Source organism: Heloderma suspectum, chromosome 7 (genome assembly GCF_057233095.1).
Source record: "Heloderma suspectum isolate Gila_16-S chromosome 7, 16-S_ref, whole genome shotgun sequence".
NCBI classification, from domain to species: domain Eukaryota; kingdom Metazoa; phylum Chordata; class Lepidosauria; order Squamata; family Helodermatidae; genus Heloderma; species Heloderma suspectum.
In genome coordinates, this window is record NC_139464.1 from 36,688,774 (window position 1) to 36,714,562 (window position 25,789).

The following is a 25,789-nucleotide window of genomic DNA, read 5'->3' on the forward strand; positions in this document are numbered from 1 at the left end:
GGCCAACCTGGCAGAGCATCTGAGCCCTGCCCCTAACATTTCCCGCTTCACTCTGTGACGGACTCTTGCATCCCTCAAGTCACGCCCCTCGCCCTCCTCCTCCCCCGAAGCCTGGGTTCTCATGGTGGAGGAAGGGGGGGTGGCATTCAGGCTGGGCCATCTGTGTGTCAAGGCCTTGTGAAGAAAGCCTTGCCATATCTGGGCTCACTAGGGAGGGTGCCTCCCCCTGTTCTGGCTGGTCCCATCTTGAATCTGAGCTACTAGACATCTTTACATGCTCAGATTCATTCCTGACACCCCTCTTCAGTGGCACTCAGTAGCGAAAGCTGCTAGTCTACCAGCAAACTGCCATGGGAAGTACAGCTAGTGTACACTTAGGACAGAGGTGCAGAACCTCATGCCCAGCGGCCAAATCCAGCCCTCCTGGGGTCCCAATCCAGCTCCCTGAGGCTCCCCGAATGGCCGTGCCCCCTTCCCCTGACCACACCCCTTTCCTCTGACCACCGATTGTTTGGTGGTTTTCTGGCTTTTATGACCCCTCCCTCCCCAATTCTAAAAGCTTGAAACACCTCTCCTAAGGCTTAGTTACGAGCAGTAAGAGCTTTAAGCTAAAATATGCTGGCATTTTGGCCCCTCCCCTTTTGCTGTTGGTCCTGCCCCTTTTGCACTCAGCCCTGCCCACAACCAAGGGCTTCCCCTAAATGGAATTCAGCCCTTTGGCTGAAAAAGATTCAATACCCCTGGTTATGATCTACTCATAAAGATTCTGCTGTGGCACCCTGACTGTTCTTAAGGGCAGAGAAGCAGGGCCTGCTGTTTAATGCTCCACTACCGTAGGGACTTGGAAGCACCATTACTCACCTTCTGGAAGCTGATGAAGGCTTTCCTTTTTAGGAAGGCATTTGTCATGTAATTTGCTGCTTTATATTGCAATGCTGTACCCATTTACCTGGGAGTAAGTCCCATGAAACTCAGTAGGACCTGATTCTGGGTAGACATGCATAGGATTGTGCTGTTAATCAGTTTCTGTGTTTTGAATCCTTTGAATATTTTGATTGCAGTTGCGTTTGTGGTTTTCTGCTGCTGGTCATTGTGTTTTATGTTATGTTTTAAATTGGGAGGGTGATTTAAATTGCTAAATTATTAACTAGGTGAAAGCCACTTAGAACTCTTTGGAGCTAAGGCAAGATATAAATGTTTTTAAATAAATAAATAAATAAATAAATAAATAAATAAGGGTGGCCCGTCTTTCATGGCCATTCTATATAGCATCCATTCAGAACACTGACTAGGGGCAGAAGGAAAGTCAGTACAAGTTTGCACAAGGCTTTGCTTGTACTGAACATCTGGGCAAGGGGTTCCTTCTGGGCAGGAGGCAGAAGCACTGGGCTCTGCCCCGTTTGGCAGCCCTTTGGATGCTACTTCAGGGGGGACGAATCTTGTTAACAGCTTGGAACATCACAATTTTGTCCTGTTGCTAAATTTGCACTCATGCATTAACTTGTAAATCGGCGCCCAATGTGTTTTGTTAGCAATTTCTCCTTTTTTAACCATACTGAGTGAATAATTCCCTTCTGTGTAAAAAATAAAAAATGTGTGTTTCAACATTTCAGGTACCATTACTATGGCATTGCAGTAAAAGAGAGCTCCCAGTATTATGACGTGATGTATTCTAAGAAAGGAGCTGCCTGGGTCAATGAAACAGGAAAAAAAGAAGTAACCAAACAGACAGTGGCGTATTCACCACGATCCAAGCTTGGGACGTTGCTGCCAGAATTTCCAAATGTCAAAGATCTAAATCTGCCAGCCAGCTTGCCAGAGGAGAAGGTGACTCTAGTGAAATATTCATTGGCTTGCCTTGCTTTTTTCTTTTTCTTTTTTGGCTGACCTAATGTATGAAAAAATAATCACCCCTTGAGAAGACTGGAGTTTAAGAATGCTCTGGCTTTATTTAGGAGGGACTTAATTGCTCACTGCACCAGAAGCAAATATTTCCTCCCCTAGCTTAAGGCATTTGTCTTGCAACCTATATGTGATGCTTTATTCTCATTAAAGCATGATGTGGGATATCTGTGATTGAATCTCCCCACATTTCTTTGGTTACGAACAGCCTTGGGGAATGTAGATCAGGGCCACAGGGCAGGGGGTCAGTTCTTCTACCCTATGTCATTTCCCTGACCAAATTGCTGCTGAAAGTTGCTAGTAGCTACTGGGGAGTGGGGGTGCCAGGCAGGCGGGCAGGGGGACAAGTACAATACGGGCACGTGTCTTCTCTCCTCTGTGGCTAATATCAGGTTTGTGGAAGGGTTTCATTTGGGAGAATGGCCCAGAGAGAGTTACCTAGTTCTCCCCTACACTGTGGACCTGATCCTCCACCACTCCTGCAGCTACTTTAATCAAAGGGGGGGGGGAGTCAGGTGACCAAATCACAGATTTCCAGCATCATGTCTAGTTTGGCATGTAGGCGACTATGAAAAATTCATATATGTGTGATTCTTGGCGGGATAAGGCTAGATTTTTTTTTTTAGCAGATATCACATTATTTGTTTTTTATCTAGAGAAGGGAGAAGAGGCCCTTCACTTTTTGAGATATTTTTTCTGTTTGTCCTGTCCTGACTGCAAATGGAAGCCTAGGGGGTAAGAGGAGAATGTCACCCAGCCGTAATCAGTCAGTCATGGTAGCAGGTAGCAAATCATATTGGCAAGAGGGGTCTAAATAGACAGCTTCAGGTTTGGGACCCAACTGAGCCCTTATGTCATGGGTAGAGAACTGTGGCCTTCCAGATGTTTTTGGACTCCAACTCCTATCAGTCCCAGCCAGCATGGCCAATAGTCAGGGATAATGGGAATTGACATCAACTGCCCTGTGGGAAGGAAGAAGGAACAAGGGAGACAGAAGCAAGCAAAGGGAACAGCAGGACCTGCTCCAGTTGGACCCTCTCCCGACCCCACTGGGCAAACTGACATCAACTGCTCTGTGGCAAAGAAGGAATGAGAAGGACCAGGAGCTGGCAAAGGGAACTCAGAACTCCAGCTCCCAAACACACAGGGCCAACTGACATCACCTGCCCTGTGGGAAGGAACATCAGATACTGACTGCTGCTCAAACGGAGCTGGTTGTGTTGTTCAGCTTTGGTTTTTGAGCATGTGCTTCTTGCCGCATCTGTGTTTTATAAGTATTGTAAGCCACTTTGAGGACCCTAGTCAAAAAGTGGGATATAAATCTACTAAATAAATAAATAGGAACCCAACAACATCTGAAGGACCATGCATTCCCCAATCCTGCCTCATGTACTCCCTAGGCTGCTGCCATCCCACAGATGGAGTGTGGCTTGGTGACTGCAGTATGTCTCTGCGAGCCCTGACACAAAGGTCTCTGGCTCAGTGATGTCCAGCTCAAGGTTGCTAGGATTTGGGCTCAGTGTTTGCGCCTACGCCTAATGCCTTCACAGTCTGAGCCCTGGGCTGTCCTTGATCAGCTAGCCCTTCACCCTGTGTGTCAGTGGTCTGGCCTCATCTTGGAGTTGGGTTCATGACAACATTAGATTAAAGCAGAAAAATTATTGTTTTAAATTAGATAATACTTTTTAAAATCTCGGTTTTTTTCCACTGCCAGGTATCTACGTTTATTATGATGTACAGAACACACTGTCAGAGGATACTTGACACTGTAATAAGAGCCAACTTTGACGAGGTTTGTAGAGAAACAAGTCTTCATGGGCAATAGTAATAATCCACATTGTATTGTACTTATGGAAGGTAGTGATGCCTCAGGTATCAATTGGCTGAGCTGCTGTGATAGTTCAGAAAGTTCAGTTTCTCTGGGCACTAAACAGTTTGGAGTCTAGGTTCATAGAATCATAGAATAGTAGGGTTGGAAGGGGCCTATAAGACCATCGAGTCCAACCCCGGTTCTATGACAGGACGGGAGTTGTCAATGTGGTTGGGATTAAAACCCTACATGGGGTGGCAGAGGGACAAACGAAACACTCTTCTAATTACACATACTAGAGCTATGCCTGTTTTGCTTACTTACTTCAGTGTAAGTGTGCATGGTACTGATTTGGGAGGGGAGATTTAACCTTCCCCCCCCCCATCCCATTTTCAGGCCCAAATCTCCTCCTTGTGGTTAAGAAAAGAAAAAAGTCTCCACTTGAATCCAAGCTCCGCAGGTACTCTAGAGTAAAACAGGAAAAAAGACAGAGGGCACATTCACATGATCATGGGGGCGGGGGTAGCAGAACGATACAGTGGGGAGGAGGAGGGAAACCACAAGCCCACCCCTCCACATGATTGTGGAACCACACAGGGCAGTGTGGTTCCCTTACCCATCCCTGCTCTGTGGTTCTGTCATTATCCTCCTGCAGCTGTGGCCGCATATCCCAGCAGCCAGCACAATGGAAACGGGGGCACGCTGGAGTGCTGGGCAGAAAACAACAGAATGAAATTTAATAGGGATAAATGCCAAGTTCTGCACCTAGGAAAAAGAAATCAAATGCACAGTTACAAGATGGGCAATACCTGGCTCAACAACACTACAAGCGAGAAGGATGTTGGAATTGTTGTAGATCACAAGCTGAATATGAGCCAACAATGTGATGTGGCTGCAAAAAAGGCAAATGCTATTTGGGGCTGCATTAATAGAAGCACAACTTCCTAATCCCAGGAATTACTAGTTCCCCTCTACTCAGCACTGGTTAGGCCTCATCTGGAGTACCGTGTCCAGTTCTGGGTGCTACACTTGAAGAAGGATGCAGATAAGCTGGAGAGGGTTCAGAGGAGGGCAACAAAGATGATCAGGGGACTGGAAACAAAGCCCGATGAAGAGAGACTGAAAGAACTGGGCATGTTTAGCCTTGAGAAGAGAAGACTGAGGGGAGATATGACAGTGCTCTTCAAGTCCTTGAAAGGTTGCCACAGAGAGGAAGGCCAGGATCTCTTCTCGATCATCCCAGAATGCAGGACACGGAATAATGGGCTCAAGTTACAGGAAGCCAGATTCTGGCTGAACATCAGGAGAAACTTCCTGACGGTTAGAGCAATACGACAATGGAACCCATTACCTAGGGAGGTAGTGGGCTCTCCCACATTGGAGGCATTCAAGAAGAGGTTGGACAGCCATCTGTTAGGGATGCTCTGACTTGGATTCCTGCATCGAGCAGGGGGTTGGACTCGATGGTCTTGCAGGCCCCTTCCAACCCTACTATTCTATGATTCTAAGTTTGGCCCTGTGGGCTAGAGTTTCACGTCTAGACTGCCATCTCGCTGGTCACTTCAACTTATCCACGGAGTGCACAACATATGACATGGCAAGCCGCCCCAGGGCCCCATACCCACTCTGCAGATGGTGGGTAATGAGGGTGGGTAACTTACCGACCATGGGTGGGTAAAATGCTCCCCACACAACATGCTTACCCACTGTGGATTAGCATGTTGTCTGAACCCAGACAGAGACTGGATTCGCACAACACACTCACCTACACTCAGTGGTTGAGTGTGGGTTGTTGTTGAACTGTGGGTTGTTTGTTGAACCATGGATTAGCATGTTGTCTGATCCCAGGACATTTTCCGCAGGGTGGCTTATTAACCATGCAGTGTGGCTTATTTTTCTCGAACAAGCCACCTTGAGAACCTATGATGTGTTGTTGGGTTGTTCGGGGTGGTTAACAAGCCACTGTGCAGAAAATGTCCTGAGTTCAGACAACATGCTAACCCACAGTACTCAACCACTGAGTGTGGGTTAGCGTGTTTTGTAAACAGCCCCATAGTTGCTAGCTACACCTTTAAAGTAAAGTATGCTTTGGGTCTCTCTCTTTGTCTCCCTCTCTCTCTCTGTCTCTCCCTGCCCAGTGAGCTGCTGGGGCATGGTCAGATTGCTCTTGTCTGAACTGATCACTGATCTGATCACTTGAAAAGAGCTTTTGAAACTAGATTGAGGCTCACCTGCAGCTCTTTGTCATCAGGTTGCATAGTCCTGCTCTATTATTTAGGCCACTGGGTGTTGAATTCAGCTTGAGGGCTGAATTCAATTTTGGAAAAGCTCTCAGGGATGGCATCGCACTGGTGGGTGTGGCCAAAGGCAAAAGGGGTGGGGCCAACATGCCAAAAATACTAGCATATTTTAGTGTAAAGCTCTTCTTGCCAGTAACTAAGTCATAGGAGGGGCATTTCAACCTTTCAGAGGGGCGGGGGAGATGCAAATGCCAGCAAGCCACTAAATGATTGGTGGTTGGGGGAAAGGGGTAGGACCAGGGGAATGGGGCTAACCATCTAGGGAAACCCTTTCTGTAGTGGCACACTCCCTCTGGAAATCCCTCCCTCATGCAGTTCAGGAGGCAGAAAATGTTTTGAAATGCCTCCTGAAAACACATCTTTTAAACGCCTCCTGAAAATGCATCTTTTAAACGCCTCCTGAAAAGACACTTGTTCACCCAGGCTTTCTCAGGGCTGTAATTAAATTCATCATTCCGCTCCATTTTACTACTCCTTGAATTACTTTTTATTGTAGTTGGAAGTGTTTTTAATGTTGTGCTTTTTAATGTTGTATTTTAAATGTGATTTTCATATTTGTTGTGAACCGCTGAGGAATGTTATTATATTCAGTGGTATACAAGTGTCACAAACAAACAAACCCAGGAATGGGACCGGGACCCAGGCAAGCTGGATTTGGCCTCTTATTCTGACCTCAGCAATAAAAACATTTCCGCTTCCATTCATTCCTAATGTCTTGGTGCACTTCTAGGTTCAAAGTTTTCTTCTACACTTTTGGCAAGGGATGCCACCTCACATGCTTCCTGTCCTGGGTTCTTCTACGGTAGTCAATATAGTTGGAGTTTGTGATTCAATATTGTATAAAGCTATTTCTGGAGTCTTGATGCCAACGGTGCTGCAGGCATTACCTGACAGGTGAGTATGTTTCATTAGTCCTGCGTGCGTGTGTTTGCATGCATGTATAAGCTTAAACAAAGGCTTTCCCATGGAAGGGAAACTGACAGTTATAAATGACACTAGCGTGATTATTACTTGTCACCATTCAAGTGGGTCTGAGAGATCGCTCCAAATTAAGTTCAAAGGAGAAGTAAAGAAAAGGTGGAGCGTGTACATTCAAGAACAAAGGACAGCATAGTCTGAAAGGCAGAAGCTTTTGATTCTATCCAAGTTTTACAAGCAAGATGGTTATAGATTTTAAATGCTCAGTACTTTCATGTTTGTATTGCCCCCTCATTCCTGCTTTTGACTGTCCTGATATGCTATACCCTAGAATTGGAACAGCTTACAGTTCTTTGTCAATCGAGCAACTTTTCTTTTATTCCTCTGTGTCCATCAAGCGACTTTCCTTTTTTCCTCCCCTGAAACCTCTACTGACATAGCTTCACCTCTTCCACACTGTCTCCTGCTAATTAACATACACTCTTTTCTGGCCTTCCCCAACATGGAACCCTCCAGATGTCTTGGCCTGCAACTCATATCATCCCCACTGGCCATGCTGGCTAGGGATGACAGGACTTGTAGTCCAACACATCTGGAGGGTTCCATGTTGGTGTCAGGGTTGGATCTGAGCCCATAGAGTCCCAAAACAGCTCTGATTCTGAGGAAGAGACACAATCCATGGGAGAGGAACCTGCTCGTTTTTCAGAGGCGCAGCTGGAGAGAGAGCCCCCCCTCACATTCCTGGGAGCAACAGTGACCCTAGCATGGAGAGGGAGGGACATCTTGAGCTTCTAGACGTGAGGTGCAGGCGCAGAGAGAAGTGAAAGGTTGCGGGCGCTGAGAGGAGGCGCTCGGCCCGCTTGGCATGATGACAACAGCTGTGCCCTGATGCGTCACGGGAAAGGGGGGGAGTCTCCTCTCCTACTCCTTAAGTTCAGAGAGTTGCTGTGCTTTTCTCCAAATGGAGACCAACTGATCTTCCTAACGCTTAGAATCCCTGGTAGGCTGCTCCTTTGAGTTTTCTACTTAGTCTCAGGCAATTAGCATCTGTAAGCGTCATTAGGTTGAATGGAAATAAAGCCTTGGAAAAGAGCCCTTTTGTCTGCGTGTTGATTCTAGCTACTTGAGGATTTCAGAAGGCAGCAGGGGTGCTCCTGACAGTTGGGAAAGGCATTCTACTTTGCCTCTCCTGAACATTGGGCCCTCTAATGTACCTCTACCCCTGCACTGCCGATCTAATTTGTGCGCTGTCTTACCAGTGATGGTGGGCCCAAACTACACGCTGTATGGAAATGCATGCCTTGAGATGATAGTCCAATGGCTAAAGCCACTTCTGGTGCAGGTGATCAGGAACAGGGGCAAGTGGGGAAAACTTTGCTTCATTCATTGCCCACCTGCCATGTTTCCCTGCTCCAAATCAACTCCTCAAACTAGCTTTTCCCCCTGCGGGTTTTTATGCTTGTGTTTTACATTCCCATGGTAACTGTAGCTCTATGAGTGGGGCTAGATATCCCAAGGAGAGAATTCTCATCAGCCTCACCAAAGTGCAGTTGCCTGGAATTGGGGGTGGGGCGGGAGGGAAATCCATGAATATCCATCTAAATAAGATCAGTATATGTTTGTAGTATAAATATGTCCTCTGTGCCTTGCAGACTATTTGCATTAATAGCAGAATTGGTGGTAATGGCAGTATCTATAGCAGCCTTCCCCAACCTGATGGCCACCAGATCTTTTGGACAACTCCCAGCATTCCTGACCATTAGCTATGCTGGCTGGGGCTGATGATAGAGTTGAAGTCCAAAACATCTAGAGGGCACTAAGTTGGGGAAAGCTGATTATATATAACTGTTGTTGAAAATGGACTTTTAAACCCAGCATTACTACTTTGTAGGCTTATCACTTTCTAAACTGTGCCTGATTTCCTGTCTTTCTTTACTGGCAAGATCCACAAACGGTTGTTCAATTCAGCAGTTAAGCATACAGAAACATACCTTGTGTGTTTCAGCGTAAAGACTCCATATCTTAGGCTTCTGTTTTATAACACATTCACCGCACAATCCTGTGCATATATATTTGGAAGTCAGTCTATAGAGTTTGGTGGGGCTTACTCCCAGGTAAGTAGGCATGAGGCTGCAACCTCAAAATCTACAAATTCAGCTACAGGCTAAGGGTGGGTGAGGTGAGCCACTTATTTTTCCTGCCTGCAGGCAAGAATGCAAAGAAAGAGCCTCAGCCTAGACTCCTAAAGTGGTGCTTTTTTTTTCAGCTTGACGCAGGTGATCCGCAAGTTTGCCAAACAGCTGGATGAGTGGCTAAAAGTAGCGCTCCATGACTTGCCAGAAAACCTACGAAATATCAAGTTTGAGTGTATGTATTGTATAATCTCTTACTCTGGGCAGGGAAAGAATATACTGTTATCTAATATTGGCAACACACTTAGAAAATATTCATCCAAAGTTAATGTTACTCTTGCTTTCTCTCTGTCACTCACCAACCTCAGGGATGGGCAGGAGGTAAATCAGGATATACTGGTAGATCTCTGGGTGATTTGCAGTAGATCAGCAGAGGTTTTTGTCTCCCAATAGTTTAGGGGCGTAATCTATGAGTTGCACCCTTGTGAGACAGAAGCCTTTGAACTTGGAGGCTTTTGTGTAGCCAGTGCCCTGCAGGGCTGAAGCAGGCAGGGCAGGAGGAATGGCGGAGGCAATCTTTGCCTCCTTGTCCTCTGATCATTGTGTTTTCACTACACCGGCTTTTTTGCCTGTCTAGTGGTCTTCAGAGGGGGAGGAAAGGAGGCTGAAAGAAGCTCAGGACACCGCATATCCTGGCCTCTCTGGTTTCCTCCCCTCCCCGCCCACCAGAACACCCCCTTTTCCCCCTTTCCAAGATTGATTTTCTGACCTTGCAGGCCAGCCAGCACAGTTCTTTCAGCACTGGCTGCAAGGAACTTTGGGGTCAGATCTCCAACTCCCCATTCCAAGGTTGGTGCACTGTTTCCGACGTAAGACAATTTCTAGGGGCCATAGGATTGCTCCCTAATAGTAGCAACAGCAGAGTGCCTTTTCGCTCACTAAATTAGGCTGCTGAACAGAAAGCTTGGGGTAACTACAAGAGGACATTTGTGTGAAAGGACTGCGAGCTCAGTTCAGTTTTGGTACTGAAAACAAATTCCTCAGCTCAGAGTATGCTCAGAGGCATCCCATTTATTAATTCTAAGTCTGTGTCTTTTGCACCTGGCTCTGGACGATGGGTCTTGGGGTTCTAGTGGAAAACAAAGTAGACCTGAGAAGCCTGCCTACATAATTCTGTCAGTCCTTATGCCATTCCCATCAGTATGAGTGCCCATATATTACTTGGCATAGGACTGAAGTCAGATGAGTCACAATTAATTGATCATTCTTCTGGCTTTGTGCAGCAAGCTGAACATTCTCTTTGGTGATGACCTAGACACCATTTTAACAAATCCAAACCATTAAACAACTCTCCAGACTTTGAACTATTTGAATACAACTTGAGGGCTTTTGCTCAGAAAAGGTGCCAGAGTTAAAAATGGAGGCGATCAAATTACCCTATCTCCACGGGAAAGGGCAGAACACTCTTTCAGGCATGATTTGTAGATGCCTGCAGTGCACATCACCTATTGATAAGACTGCTTTATTTCATGGCTCTCAATCCTTCTCCTTTCATAAGTGCTAAATTCCACATCGCAAAGTTTTTTTTTAAGGGAGATAATGGGAGGGAGATGAAAAGGGGAGGGAAAACTCATTTAGGAGAAGGATTAAGCATTGATTGGCATGAAAAATTAAAAGCACTTTTTGTTGAGGAGACACAGAACATAAACCACTCAATAATATTTATGTAATTTGATTATTTATTCAAATGTTATAGGGTGCAATACTTCTCTCAAAATAAATGAGCTTTGCTAGTGACTTTAGTAAAGCAGAATTGTACCCAGAGAGAATAACATGGAATGTTTTCCCTTTCATTGAGTCATTCAGTACTGAGAACTTGCTATAGCAAAAACTCTATAGTGACATTAGGCAAATTAATTTTATTTAGGTGCTGTTAACTTATTTAGCTATAGATCAGTGCAATTTGGTATGATATGAAATCCTCCAATATGTTTGATGTCATCTGCAAAACTTTGGATTCATCAACAAGGTCATAACCATCAGTAAATGTTTACTTATTCGTTTCTCATATTCTTTTAAGCAACATATAGCTACATTATTAGGTCTTATTCCAGGCAATTTGAAAATATGGCTATAAATATGACATGCTAGTACTAAGTAAATACATACTAGTTGTTAGCATGGATTTTACCGTATGCATAGTTTCATAATTAACTATGTGCTTGCATATAAGGACCCACACTTCAGATTATTTGTGTTATTATAGTTAGTAGCCCCAAAGCAGAGAAATGTAAGCTCCAATCCTATACACATTTACTTGGGAGTAAATCTCCTTGAACTCAGTGGGATTTATTTCTGAGTATACCTGCATAGGATTGAGCTGTTAGTCACACTTAAAATCAACAGGACAGGTTGGTCACAACTAACTTACAGAGCAATCCTAAGTGGTGGTGGTGAGTTACATGGTGGACAATTCACCACTTCAAAACTCTGCCTGAATGGGAAGGAAGGTGGGAGGGTAAAGTGACTTAGAGAGCAATCCTATGGGCCCTAGACAGAATCGGGGGGGGGGGGGGTAGGTAGGATAGTTCAGAATCTTGGATCGGATGTCAGACACAGCACTTCAACCTCGGACCCAGGAGTCTCTCACCCCCTCGCAGCCAACACAGAGAGAACCGTGCCTGCTGCCTCTCTGAGGTCACAAAAGCAACCTTGGAGGGAAGGTAACAGGGGCATTCCCATGGGTGGGGAGGGGAGGGGACTGGGGAGACTGGCTTACAAGGAATCCTCCCACCTCCCCAGCCTCCTTCCCCCCCTCAGTGCCTCAGCTAGACAGGTGAAAACACCTGTCCAGCTGAGTACAGAGCAGGAGGAGCAGAGAGGCAAAGATCGCCTCCAAGCTCCTCCCACTCTGCACAGGACGCCCATCAGCCTCTGAGTTCAGAGGCTGATGGGCATCTGGATAGGATTGCACCCTTAGGGCAAAATCCTATGTACGTTTAGACAGAAAAAATGTCCTACAACTCCCAGCATGCCCCCAACCAGCCCTGCTAGCTAGGGAATGCTGGGAGTTGTAGGACTGTTTTCTGTCTAGCCATGCATAGGATTGGACCCTAAGCCAGCCTCAGGCTGACAGAGTTTGTGGGGCCCATCAGGTGCCATGGCAGGGTAGTGAGGGGGGCTTTAATTCTGATGGATTTTTCTACTCAGTGTCATTGATTTCAGTGGGACATTGCCCTTGATCCATAGCAAATTAGTTGTGCTAATATGGTTTCAAAAAAGGTTCCTTAATAAAAGGTCAAAAATACCCCTTCCTCAAGACTATAGCACATAAAATCACTAAAATATATACAGGGTTATACAATAAATGGATATAATTAGTCATCTAGTTGAATAAATGTTGGTGGCCTGACAAAAAAGTATTTTTTTAATGAATTGGGATGGTGCTCACATTACCAACACCGAAAATATGATACATTTTATTTGTTTGGTACCAAATTAATCTATCTGGCTTACTACATAAAGTGTCTCCTTCATTGGCAGTATCCAGAAGGTTTTCTCAAATTCTTCGGAGGCAGACATCATTAAACCATCTTTGCCAGGTATTTTGTTACAAGTTTATTTTAAGATTGATTGATTCTTCATTTTGTTGCTGCATAAATACATGTATTTTAGTTGTTCCCATGTTAAATTCTTTAGGCAGTATCCAGTACTGCTGCTGTACTCCTGTGATTTCTGTTGCACTAGTGGGACTTACCGTAAGCACAGCAGGAACTAGCCCTTCTGACAGCAACCCCAGAAATTAGTGGAAACACTCATTTGCTGAATGGGACCATCAGCGGAGCTCCCTTCTTCAAGTTCTGCTGACCTGCCCCATTCCTGAAATGAGTGTTTCAGCTCATTTCTGATTGCTACAGGATCCGCTAGCACATGGGCAGCACTGGATACTGCCTTTTGCATGCAATCCAGACATCAGATAAACCAAAATCATTTGATGCGTCTTGCACATTGGTTTAAAAATGCATTCAGAATCAGAATACTCAGAAGCAGTAAAGGAACATACAGGGGCTGTTCACAGAACACACAAACCCACATTCAGTGGTTGAGTGTGGGTGGATTTGAACCGTGGGTTGTTTGTTGAACCTTGGGTTATTGTGTTGTCTGAGTGCAGCCAGGGTGGCTTCTTGTTCTCAACAAGCCACCTTGAGAACCCATGGGTTGTTGTTGGGTTGTTCAGGAAGGTTAACAAGCCACACTGCGTGATTAACAAACCACCCTGGCTGCATTCAGAAACACAATAACCCATCCTGCGGGAAGCATGCTGCATTCAGACAACACGCTAACCCATGATTCAACAAACAACCCATGGTTCCAAACAACCCACACTCAACCACTGAGTGTGGGTTAGCGTGTTGTGTGAACAGCCCCACAGAATGCCCTATGAAATTTCTGTTGTGGAGAATGACCTCTCTTTGGCTGGTGTTGCATCCCTCACAACAAGCTGCAGTATCCTGTCAGGTCACCAGGTGCTTGGGTGAGGTATAATTTCTGCAGATCTAGGCAAGGGCAAGGCAAGAGAAAGAGCCATCCACAGGAACTAGTAAAGAAATAGCCGTGGCTGCCAAAGCTCCTTGTCCCTAATTTCCCCATATTCCTGCTCCTGGTTAAGTAAATATTGAGGGAAATTGCCTCTCCTTTATTATTCTTCCACATGCTCTGGGCCACAGCCATTGTCCTGGTACTGAACATGTGCTTCTGGTGCTGTGCAAATTAAACCGTGCCTCACTTCCATGTGTAGGGTGTGTGATGATTTCGGATGCCTCTCTCTGCGTGGTAAATTCACAGTGTGAGAACTTTATCGCTTCAGAAGCGAAGTCCTTCAATATGTCTGAACGAGTAAGGCCTCTTGCATGCACAGATCAAAGAGGAGGACTTAGACTCTGGTGTATGTTTCTTCTTGAACTGATGTGGTTAAAGAAAAAGTCCTTTTCTTTCCAAGTGAAACATACCATAGAACAAGCCCAGGGAGAGTAAGATTAGCCCCTCGGACTGGGATCTGTAATTTGTGGGGACTGAGCAGGGATGCCTGCTGTGACCCACAACTCTTCCAGGATAGAGCCGAGGAGACAGTCGACCTTGTGGGACTCGCCAAGGGAGCGTGTAAGGGGATAAAGTCTATTTTTAAGCTAATAAACCATAAACTAATGAGTTGTTTGGATTGGATTATAGGCATCAAGGACTGTGATCCACAGTGCAGACATTACATTCCAAATGCTGGAAGACTGGAGGAATGTGGACCTTAACAGCATTACCAAACAAACACTGTACACCATGGAAGACTCACGGGAGGAGCACAGGAAACTTATAATACACTGTAAGAATATAAAAATCTCAGCCATGACAGAGGCAGCTGTGGGCCTCATGGCAAATTGCTTTGACATCAGCAGGACTCCTCCTCCCCATGTCCTAATCCATTGATTAAAAGTGCAAAAGATACCAAGGGATCTGTTAGTGGGAAGATCTGCAGGAAAGAGCTGCTTGGCTTAACCCTTTCCCATCCTACTGTTGGTCCACTCAGTATTTCTCTTCTCTCCCAGCTGTTTTTCCACCTGCATGGGAAAAGATACAGGAAGGAGGCATTTATGTAGTAGCGATGGCAATGCAGTCCTAACATATGCTCCACTGCCAAGTATTGGACTATTAAGTTGCAGTCCTATACCCACTATTTGGGAGTAAGTCCCATTAAACTCAATAGGACTAACTTCGAGTAGATGTGTATAGAATTGCGCTGTTAATAATTAGAGCAAATAATTATTTTCAAACACATTAGAAATAGTCTTACATTAAGTGGAAAGTTGCTTCTAGAACAGTGTTTCTTCTATCCAGATGAGTGATACTATTCCCTGAGAAACTGGAAAAAAACATTCAAGGAATATAATCATCCCCCCCACCCAAACTACTGGCAACAGATACTCTATGTACACTTCTGCAAGTACAAAACCCAAATCTGAAAAACCATATCCAGCAAGTTCACAGCCAGCAAAACACATGTTGAAAATTAACCAAATTATAGAAATGTTCAGTTATTGACTAGCAGAGGGTTGGACAGTCTTGCATGTTTGCCTTTTTTAATTCAACTAAAGTCCATGTGGTCCATCATTGTGCTATATATTTACTAAGGAGGAGTCCATCAAAATCTCTTAATAATTTATAGCTGCATTAGTTTCTTGCAGCAAAAACACCAAATAATCTTTTTCCACCTTAAAGACCAACACATTTATTCTGGCTAACAAATTTATTCTTAGCTTTTGTGGGCAGTATCCATGAAAGGTTATGTCAGAATAAATTTGTTAGTCTTTAAGGTGTTATCAGAGTTTTTGTTGTTTTTAATAAGGTATAAATGATCTTGGGAGGCAAAATTACATGTTCTACTAATTGTGAAGGTGTGGTTGAACCTGCTATTTTTCTTTACTTTCATGTAGGTACTGCGGTCCTGATCCAGATTAGGACCATAGTGCTCTGGGAGGGAAGGATTAAATATGTCCCTCCATCACCCATTTTCCCCCCTGAAATCACACACACACACACACACACACACGTTGGGGAAGACTGCCCTAATTGCCCTAACAGAAGCAACCACAGAGGAAAGCAAAAAATCAATCAGTTCAGCCAGCCCTGAAAATTTACTGGCCAGAATATAATATTCTCCCCACTTTGCTTCATAATTTTCACAATAAGGGCAAAACATTTTTGTTTCAATGTGTAGTTGGCTGATTTTCTGGCTGGTAAGAGAACCAGAGAACTGGCCAGAGAACTGGCTGTCTAGTAAAAGTGTTTAGGACTGCAGCCTTAATAATGTTTTATTTTTATGCTAGGTTTTAAATGGGAGATCATTCTCATTTGTAACATATTTTTTAGAAAAAGTGGCCAAAGATGTTTTACAAGTAAAACAAACAAATGAACAACTACATTTAAAGTTTACTTTCCTGCAAAGACCCAGTTACGTAAATAATATTTTTCTTCAACAATGAAAACAGTTAATTGATTTTCTGGATTGTTGGGGTTTTATTTTGCTAGTATATCAGGAGTTCGATCACCTTCTGGAAGAGCAATCGCCCATTGAATCATATGTAGAATGGCTGGATTCCATGGTGGACAGATGTGTTGTGAAGGTCAGTAAGAAAGACAAAAGGGAAAAAAGAGCTAATGTAGGAGGTGGTCATGTGCCATGCGATGAAAAAGCTCATAGTGTGGAGCTCTGTGTCCAGCACTTGGTTAATTCCTCTCTAAAAACTGGAATTGAGGATAGAATTCCAAAGTATGCCCCACATTTGAGGTTGCCTCTCAGCTCAGAGGATAATAAGGTGGTGATATCAGCAGTCTGTGTAATGTGAGTAGGAACTAAAGTGATTTAGAAATGGTTGTATGGGGGGAATCATTTCTGGGTGACAATGGCAGGGAAAGGTTGCTAAGGGGTATCTGACTACTTTCAGTTATGTATATAGTTTGGTAGCAGCTCACTGCTAAGTAAAGTTTGTTCCTGATAATTCAGTCTATGTGGTTCACTTTATAATCTTGAAAACATTACAGTCTTCAGGTCAAAGTGGGTCACTAAATCATAGGAAGCTTCCTTATACTGAGTCAAACTATTAGTCCATTTAGCCCAGTATTGTCTCCACCAGTGGTGTCGAACCTCAGGCACGTGGGCCAAACCTGGCTTCCCCGGTTAGCTATCCCCCTTTCCCCCAACCCACCAATTGTTTTGTGGCCTTCTGCCCCACCCACCACTGGAATGCGGCCCCTGAGAACTTCTTTGAAATTCAGTTCAGCCCTTGAGCTGAAAGAGGTTCAACACCCCTTGTCTATACAGTGACTTGTAGTGGCTCTCCCAGATTTCAGACAGGAGTCTTTCCCTACCTGCAGAGGCTGGGCATTGAAACTGGGATCTCTTGCATGCGGAACGTGTTCTCTGAATTCCCACTGAATTAAAGCCCTTCCTGGGCAAGGAGGGAAAGGAGCAGCAACCTGGCTGGTAGCTGGAGTGGAAGTGAGGAGGTTACGGGGGACTCTTTTAGGGGCTGAAGAGCAACATCAGCATGTGTGTGGTGTCTCTTGCTGAAGCCTTTGATTGCTTGAGCCCTTGTCTGGGTTGCTTTCACATCAGTATGCCCTTTACAGCTGTGCGATGTTGAGAGTGTAACGAGAGTCATATTTACTCAACACCTACTGTCAACCTATAAATTTTGTTGGGCAAAAGATAATGATAACCTTACCACAAAAAGATGAAAAATAGTATGTGTGTTTTAGGAAACTGAGCCAGTGAAACACCATAATTTATGCACAGATACTGAAATTTAACCCTGCCTTCTCCAACCAGGCACCCTCCAGATGTGTTGGACTGCAACTCCTATCATGCGAATGATGGGAGTTGCAGTTCAACACATTTAAAGAGCGCCAGGTTGGGAAAAGCTGATTTAACCAATTGAACAATACTTCAGCATTTTCTTCCTCCTAATTTTTACTTCTTGTCAGCATTTTATATTCAAATGCTTATTTTGAGATTTACCATATGCTTGTTTTCAAGACTTGCTGTATGAGATCTGAGTAATTAGTTGGTAATAAATACTTTCCGACACAAATTTATCTTGTAGATTATGAATATTTTGAGAGTGAAAGGTTAACATTTGCCCTCTGTTGTATGCCAAAACATCTGGAGGGCCACAAGTTGCCCACCCCTACTGTAATCCTATACACACTTACCTGGGAGTAAGTCCAATTGAATTCAGTGAGGCTTACTTCTGAGTAGACATGGATAGGATTTTGCTGTGAGATATATAATTGGACTTAATTATCCAAAGAAGATGGAAAAGTATAAACAGTGCACAGTGAACATGCGTCTATATCACATCCGTTTCTTTTTATTGGCAGGTAGCTGCTAAGAGACAAGGTTCTTTGAAGAAAGTAGCTCAGCAGTTCCTCCTGATGTGGTCCTGTTTTGGCACAAGAGTTATTCGGGATATGACTTTACATAGTGCCCCCAGCTTTGGTACTTTCTCTTTATTATCTAGATGTACGACGAGGAGCTATTTAGCGCCATAGCAGAAACCATACTGATCGCACATAATCATGCACATGCTTTATGCTAATAAAACAATAAGGGGGAGGAGATTTCAGATTTTCAGCACACACACTCTAAAGGAAGAATTTAAAAATAACCTAGCTGTTCGAGTATTCCAGAGTAGAAGAATATTTTTTTTTTCTTCATAAGGATCACCAATTTTCACTTTATGCACAGTAGTATGAAAAAAGATGGCAGTTAAAATTTGGTCCATTAACAAAATTGTTGCCAGCCAAATGATTACAGCAGTGGCTGGCCACTGATGACCCATGGACCATATTGGTCATGGAAGCCTACTATCTGAACTGCCATGGTGTTGTGCCCCCCAACTTTCTTTCTGTGTTGCCATCAAGCTACTGGTAGCCTGTTGAGTTTGCAAGCCTCAAACTATTGCACATTCTCCAAAAAAAAAGGGAATGTTTTCATCTGTTTCCCCACCCTCTCTTTTTCAGGTAGCTGGCAAAAAGTAGACATTTCTCTCCAGCCAGCTATAAGAGGGAGGACATATTGCTGGAAATGAGAGATAGGCAATTTCCACCTGGAGGGAACATACCTGTTCGCACAATGGCAGCCAGTGAAATAGTATTCTAGTAGGAAAATATGGGAATTCCCAAGCTTACCACTAACTGATGACAGGTGGCAGGGGATGCTGCAGTTTGCGCTGTGCATGCATGTGGTTGCTGACTGGCTAGTCACCCTCTCTGATGACAGCAGAGGCAACAACAACAAAACACCTTTTTAGACTTAACCTGATTTAAAACCAGTCATATCAGAACCCAGTCCTGAAGCAGAAGTCCATCTTCTGATGTTCAGTCAAATAACCTTAACTATTTTCACATGCCTCAGATCGTTGTTAACTGAAATATAACAAAAGGTTTAGATAGCCAAATAAATAGCATGGTTACAAATTTTGCCTGCAATTTGTAACTGCTGCAAAGGTGACTCTACTGGGTCAGGTAAAATTTCTTAGGGGCTGCAGCTCAGAGACTTAAGACACAATGAACCAGAAATTAATTCTGGCTCTATAAATTCAGACTTGCTACAAAAACCGAAGCCAAACAAAAATCCACTTCCTCTAGCCTGATCCTAATCATGTTTACTTGGGAAATAGATCTCCATGATCACAATGGGACTTACTCCCGTAAAGTGTGCTTAGGGTTACAGTTTCTTTCAGCATTTGACTTGTGATGAAGTGACCAATAGCAGTACTACATAGTGCCAATAGGACTGTAAAAGCAATACCTATTCTATTAACTGCTTTTTGCTTACATTATTTTATCTTCAGGATCTTTTCACCTTATTCACCTGATGTTTGATGACTACGTATTGTACCTGTTAGAATCGCTTCATTGTCAGGAGAGAGCCAATGAGCTGATGAGGGCAATGAAAGGAGAAGGAGGAACAGGTAAGCTGCTTCTCTTGCAATCATAATTAGTCACAGGCCATCCTTCATGGATCACTGCCTTGTTGTGGCGAAGGGGCTTGCGTAACTCAGTGAAGCCATAAGCTATGCCGTGCAGGGCCACCCAAGACGGACAGGTCATGGCAGAGAGTTCTGACAAAATGTGGTCCACTGGAGAAGGAAATGGCAACCCACTCCAGTATTCTTGCCAAGAAAACCCCATGGAACGTATCACAAGGCTAAAAGAGATGACGCCGGAAGATGAGCCCCTCAGTTCGGAAGGTGTCCAGTATGCTACTGGGGAAGAGCAGAGGGTATTTCCAAGTAGCGCCAGAAAGAGTGAAGCGGCTGGGCCAAACCCGAAAGGACACTCAGCTGTGGATGTGTCTGGTGGTGAAAAGAAAGCCTGATGCTGTAAAGAACAATATTGTTTAGGAACCTGGAATGTAAGGTCAATGAATCAAGGTAAGCTGGAGGTGGTCAAACATGAGATGGCAAGATTGAACATCGACATCTTGGGAATCAGCGAACTAAAATGGACAGGCATGGGCGAATTTAATTCAGGTGACCATCATATCTACTATTGTGGGCAAGAATCCCTTAGAAGAAATAGAGTAGCACTCATAGTCAACAAAAGGGTGGGAAAAGCAGTATTGGGGTACAATCTTAAAAATGATAGAATGATCTCAGTACGAATCCAAGGCAAACCATTCAACATCACAGTAATTCAAGTCTATGCCCCAACCACTGAGGCCGAAGAAGCTGAGGTTGTTCGGTTCTATGAAGACCTACAACACCTTCTAGAACTAACACCAAAAAAAGATGTCCTCTTCATCATAGGGGATTGGAATGCTAAAGTAGGAAGTCAAGAAATCACCGGGATAACAGGCAGGCATGGCCTTGGTGTACAAAATGAAGCAGGACAAAAGCTAATAGAGTTTTGCCAAGAGAACATGCTGATCATAGCAAACACTCTTTTCCAACAGCACAAGAGGCGACTCTACACATGGACGTCACCAGATGGTCAATATCGAAATCAGATTGATTATGTCCTTTGCAGCCAAAGATGGAGAAGCTCCATACAGTCAGTCAAAACAAGACCTGGAGCTGACTGTGGCTCAGATCATGAGCTGCTTCTTGCAAAATTTCGGCTTAAATTGAAGAACATCGGGAAAACCACTTAACCGTTCAGGTATGACCTAAATCATATCCCTGATGAATATACAGTGGAGGTGAGGAATAGATTTCAGGGATTAGACCTGATAGACAGAGTGCCTGAGGAACTATGGACGGAGGTCCGTAACATTGTTCAGGAGGCAGCAACGAAATCCATCCCAAAGAAAAAGAAATGCAAGAAAGCCAAGTGGCTGTCTGATGAGGCTTTACAAGTAGCTCACGAAAGAAGGGAAGCGAAAAGCAAGGGAGAAAGGGGAAGATATACCCAGCTGAATGCAGAGTTCCAGAGAATAGCAAGGAGAGACAAGAAGGCCTTCTTAAATGAACAATGCAAAGAAATCGAGGAAAACAACAGAATGGGAAAGACTAGAGATCTCTTCAAGAAAATTGGAGATCTCAAGGGAACGTTTTGTGCAAAGACGGGCATGATAAAGGACAAAGAAGGCAGGGACCTAACAGAAGCAGATGAGCTTAAGAAGAGGTGGAAAGAATACACAGAAGAACTATACAGGAAAGATCTGAATGTCCCTGATAGCCATGATAGTGCGGTCACTGAACTTGAGCCGGACATCCTAGAGAGTGAAGTCAAGTGGGCCTTAGGAAGCATTAGTAACAACAAAGCTAGCGGAGATGACAGTATTCCAGCCGAGCTATTTAAAATCCTAAAAGATGATGCTGTTAAAGTGCTGCATTCAATATGCCAACAAATCTGGAACACTCAACAGTGGCCACAAGACTGGAAAAGGTCAGTTTACATTCCAATTCCAAAGAAGGGCAACGCCAAAGAGTGTTCAAACTACCGCACCATTGCGCTCATTTCACATGCCAGCAAGGTGATGCTCAAAATCCTACAAGCTAGGCTTCAGCAGTATGTGAACCGAGAACTACCGGAAGTACAAGCTGGGTTTCGAAGAGGCAGAGGAACTAGAGATCAAATCGCCAACATTCGCTGCATCATGGAGAAAGCAAGAGAATTCCAGAAAAACGTCTATTTCTGCTGCATTGACTACGCTAAAGCCTTTGATTGTGTGGATCACAACAAACTGTGGCAAATTCTTAAAGTGATGGGAGTACCAGACCACCTTACCTGTCTCCTGAGAAACCTGTATGAGGGTCAAGAAGCAACAGTCAGAACCAGACATGGAACAACCAATTGGTTCAAAATTGGGAAAGGAGTACGACAAGGCTGCATATTGTCACCCTGCTTATTTAACTTATATGCAGAGTACATCATGAGAAATGCCGGGTTGGATGAATCAGAGGTCGGAATTAAGATTGCTGGGAGAATTATCAACAACCTCCGATATGCAGATGATACCACCCTAATGGCAGAAAGCAAAGAGGATCTAAAGAGCCTCTTGTTGAGGGTGAAAGAGGAGAGTGCAAAAGCTGGTTTGAAACTCAACATTAAAAAAACTAAGATCATGGCATCTGGCCCCATCACTTTCTGGCATATAGAAGGGGAAGAAATGGAAGCAGTGACAGATTTTACTTTCTTGGGCTCCAAGATCACCGCAGACGGTGACTGTAGCCATGAAATTAAAAGACGCTTGCTCCTTGGGAGGAAAGCTATGGCCAACCTAGACAGCATAGTAAGAAGCAGAGACATCACCTTGCCGACAAAGGTCCGTCTAATCAAAGCTATGGTTTTCCCAGTAGTAATGTATGGCTGTGAGAGCTGGACTATAAGGAAGGCTGAGCGCCGAAGAATTGATGCTTTCGAACTGTGGTGCTGGAGAAGACTCTTACGAGTGCCCTGGACTGCAAGGAGGTCAAATCAGTCCATCCTAAAGGAAATCAACCCTGAGTGCTCATTGGAAAGACAGATACTGAAGCTGAAGCTCCAATATTTTGGCCACCTAATGCGAAGAGAAAACTCCCTGGAAAAGACCCTGATGCTGGGAAAGACTGAAGGCAAAAGGAGAAGGGGACGGCAGAGGATGAGATGGCTAGATAGCATCACGGATGCAATGAATATGAACTTGAGCACGCTCCGGGAGAGAGCGCAGGACAGGAAGGCCTGGCGTGCTATGGTCCATGGGGTCACGAAGAGTCGGACATGACTGAACGACTGAACAACAACAAATCCATTAAATCCACACATCCACCATTATCCTTGAAAACAATATTACAGTGGGAGAACCTATCCATCACATAATGGGGAGAGGGCCTTTAGATTTCTCTTTGCCTGCACACCCAGCTGCCATTCCATGCTTTATAACTGCTTCTACATTCCTGATATGTTAGAACAAGAACAACAAACTGTTCGCTAACCTTGATTTTAAAAAAGAATACTCAGCGTGTGCAGGTTTGCATTTTAAACCGACTCAAATCATAGCACCATCATGACTATAGGAATAAAATGAAGTTTACTTCTGCTGCCCTCATCACTTGCCACTCTCTGCATGGTCACTTAGGGGCCCAGTGGGCTGCAGGGCCCTGGATTTTGGCCCTAGGTTCCAGTCCCAGCTGCATCCCAGGGGGAACCTCTTTCAACCTGGCCGCATTCCAGTTGTGGGCAGGGGCAAAGGCAAAAGGGGTGGGGCCCAAAGTACCAGCATATTGTATGTTAAACCACTTACTGCCAGTAACTCCGTCTTCGGAGAGGCATTTCAACCTTTTAGAATGGGGAAAAACTGCACAAAAGCCAGGAAACCACCAAATGATTGATAGTTGGAAGAAAGGTGGATTGGGCCTGGGGAAGGGGGCATGGCCATTTGGGGAACTCCAAAGGGGCGTGGCCTTTGGGGGAATCCCAGACAGCCCATTTGGGAGCCGAGGAGGGCCAGATTTGGTCCCTGGGCCTGAGGTTCCCCACCTCTGCTTTAAGGAAAGGGAAAAGAAAAAGCATATTATTTTAGCGTCTGTTTTTCCTGTCATTGCAGTAGAAGTACGAGAAGAGATTATACTGACAGAACCTGTTCCTCCGAGTCCCTCCCCAGTGCCTTTCTCTCCGGCTAAATCCACCACTTCGGTGGATGTGCCCTCTGCACCCTCACCTGTAAGCAATCAATCCCCAGAGTATGTTGGCATAGCAACTACAACAGGTTGGTATAGCTAAGGATGACGGATTTCTTGTGCACTTTTCAAAGAATAACTCCCATCTAAAGCTGGGGTGGTGGTGGAGGGAGAAGTTGTGAATACAGTCCTGATTTACAGTGAACAAGAAAATGGATCCTTCTATAGCATCCCATCATTCGTGACGAGCGGCAGAGTGCGCTGTATGGCAGTGCAGTGGAGATTTATTTATTTATTTATTATTAGCATTTATATGCCCCAAGCTATCGAGGCAGCACACAACAATTTATACAATAAAACCCTAAAACAATAAAAGCAAGAATATAAAAAATGTAAAACATTAAGCGTTCAATCCTATGCATGTTTAGACAGAAAAAAGTCCTACAACGCCCAGCATGCTCCCATCAGCTTGGTTGGCTGGGGCATGCTGGGAGTTGTAGGACTTTTTTCTGTCTAAACATGCATAGCATTGCACCCTTAAACATTTTAAAAGGCTGAATTGAAAAGATGCATCTTCATATGTTTTCTAAAGAGAGTGGTAGCCAAGTGTAGTTTTGGAGGGAGTGTATTCCATAGTTTGGGAGCAATACAGGAGAAAGCCCTTTCACATGTGCTCAATAAATGGGCCTTGGAAGAAAATGGAGCCCTCAAAGGCCACTCCTGTGTATCCTAATACCCGGGCAGGTTCATAGCAAGACAGGCAGTCGCTTAGACAAGGTCTTGAATTACAAGGGGGCGGGAAGGCTCTAACTTTTGTGATGACCCCCTTAGCTACTTTTTTTGAAGGCAGGATTTGGCTAAAATTTGGGCAGGGGCTGTAGGGATGGGTTTGCGGATTTCATTAAGAACCCCTTGCATTTCCCCCATAATTCAAGTACTAGTACAGGGCGATGAAGAAGAGAGGAGAAAGGGAGGGTGAGCGGCCAATAGGGTGGACCAGTTTTGGTAAACGCAGTCAAACCTGAATCATGCATACATGACTGGAGGGATATCCCGGAGTTACTACAGCTCTGGGAGTGTAGGAGCTATCCAGTTTATTGCACTGACTGTCACATGTATGACTATCTGCCTGCAGCATGGAAGCTGTTGATTTGTGCTCAATGAGTTCCTGACCTTAGAGAACCAGTTTGTTCCCTGGAAGCCAAGGTCGCTGACCTGGAGAAGCTGAGAGAGGCAGAGAGGTTTGTGGGAGACCTTTGGGAGTGTGATAGTGGTTTCCCAATCCCAGGGTGACAGCTCAATGGCAGCCCACCACCGCTTTTCTGCTCCAAATCCCCCCTTCCAAATCTTCTTTTGTTAACAAAGGGGTTTCATTGGACATATTGCTAGCCTTCCTTTCTTAGCCTGAGCCCCTTAGCTGCAATTTGGGGATGATAATACTGATCTCGTTTGCAGGGCTGTTGTAGCTCTTGTGGAGAAGGCTTATGGCTCAATGACAGAGCACATCCCTTGCATGCATAAAGTCCTAGACACAATCCCTGGAAACTCCAATTAAAATGAACTTGGGAAGCAGTACAGAAAATAATTCTGCCTAGGGATGGATGTATTGGTCAATGTACTGGTGGCACCCTGATTATGGAACAATCTCCCAATGAGGCCCACCTGGCACCAACTTTGTTATCTTTTCGGCACCGGGTTAAGACCTTTCTCTATTCTCAGGCATGTGGCAGCTTGTGATAAGGTTTTTAATCAGGTCCTGCGATTTCTTATTGTTGATTGTTAAAATTGTTTAGATATGTGTGTGCACGTGTGTGTATTATCTGTGTATATGTCATGTTATATTATGCACAGTATTGTATTTTTAACTTTTTAATCTTTGTAAACTGCCCAGAAAGCTTTGGTTATTGGGCAGTATAGAAATGAAATGAATGAAATGACTTCTCATTTTCCCAACCTTTTCATCTGGTTTCTGCATCAGTTTGCAATGTTTTTTTAAAAGGGGAAGGAAATTTTCATGCGCGTTTCTCCTAATATGTGCATTTTAATGCAAATTTGCATAATATTTCAATTTTT

The 25,789-nt window shown here is 44.4% G+C and overlaps 1 protein-coding gene across 1 annotated transcript in view; it reads left to right on the forward strand.

Moving 5' to 3' along the window:
• The window catches only part of RFX4 (regulatory factor X4), a 110,520-nt gene that overhangs the window by 68,118 nt on the left and 16,613 nt on the right, over positions 1-25,789 (forward strand). The window contains exons 6-15 of the mRNA XM_084811884.1: positions 1,614-1,827; positions 3,617-3,694; positions 6,743-6,906; positions 9,197-9,297; positions 12,606-12,664; positions 14,292-14,436; positions 16,140-16,234; positions 17,991-18,108; positions 19,466-19,585; positions 23,644-23,805. Coding sequence (XP_084668010.1) covers positions 1,614-1,827; positions 3,617-3,694; positions 6,743-6,906; positions 9,197-9,297; positions 12,606-12,664; positions 14,292-14,436; positions 16,140-16,234; positions 17,991-18,108; positions 19,466-19,585; positions 23,644-23,805 — 1,256 coding nt within the window. The remainder of the gene's footprint in view (positions 1-1,613; positions 1,828-3,616; positions 3,695-6,742; positions 6,907-9,196; positions 9,298-12,605; positions 12,665-14,291; positions 14,437-16,139; positions 16,235-17,990; positions 18,109-19,465; positions 19,586-23,643; positions 23,806-25,789) is intronic.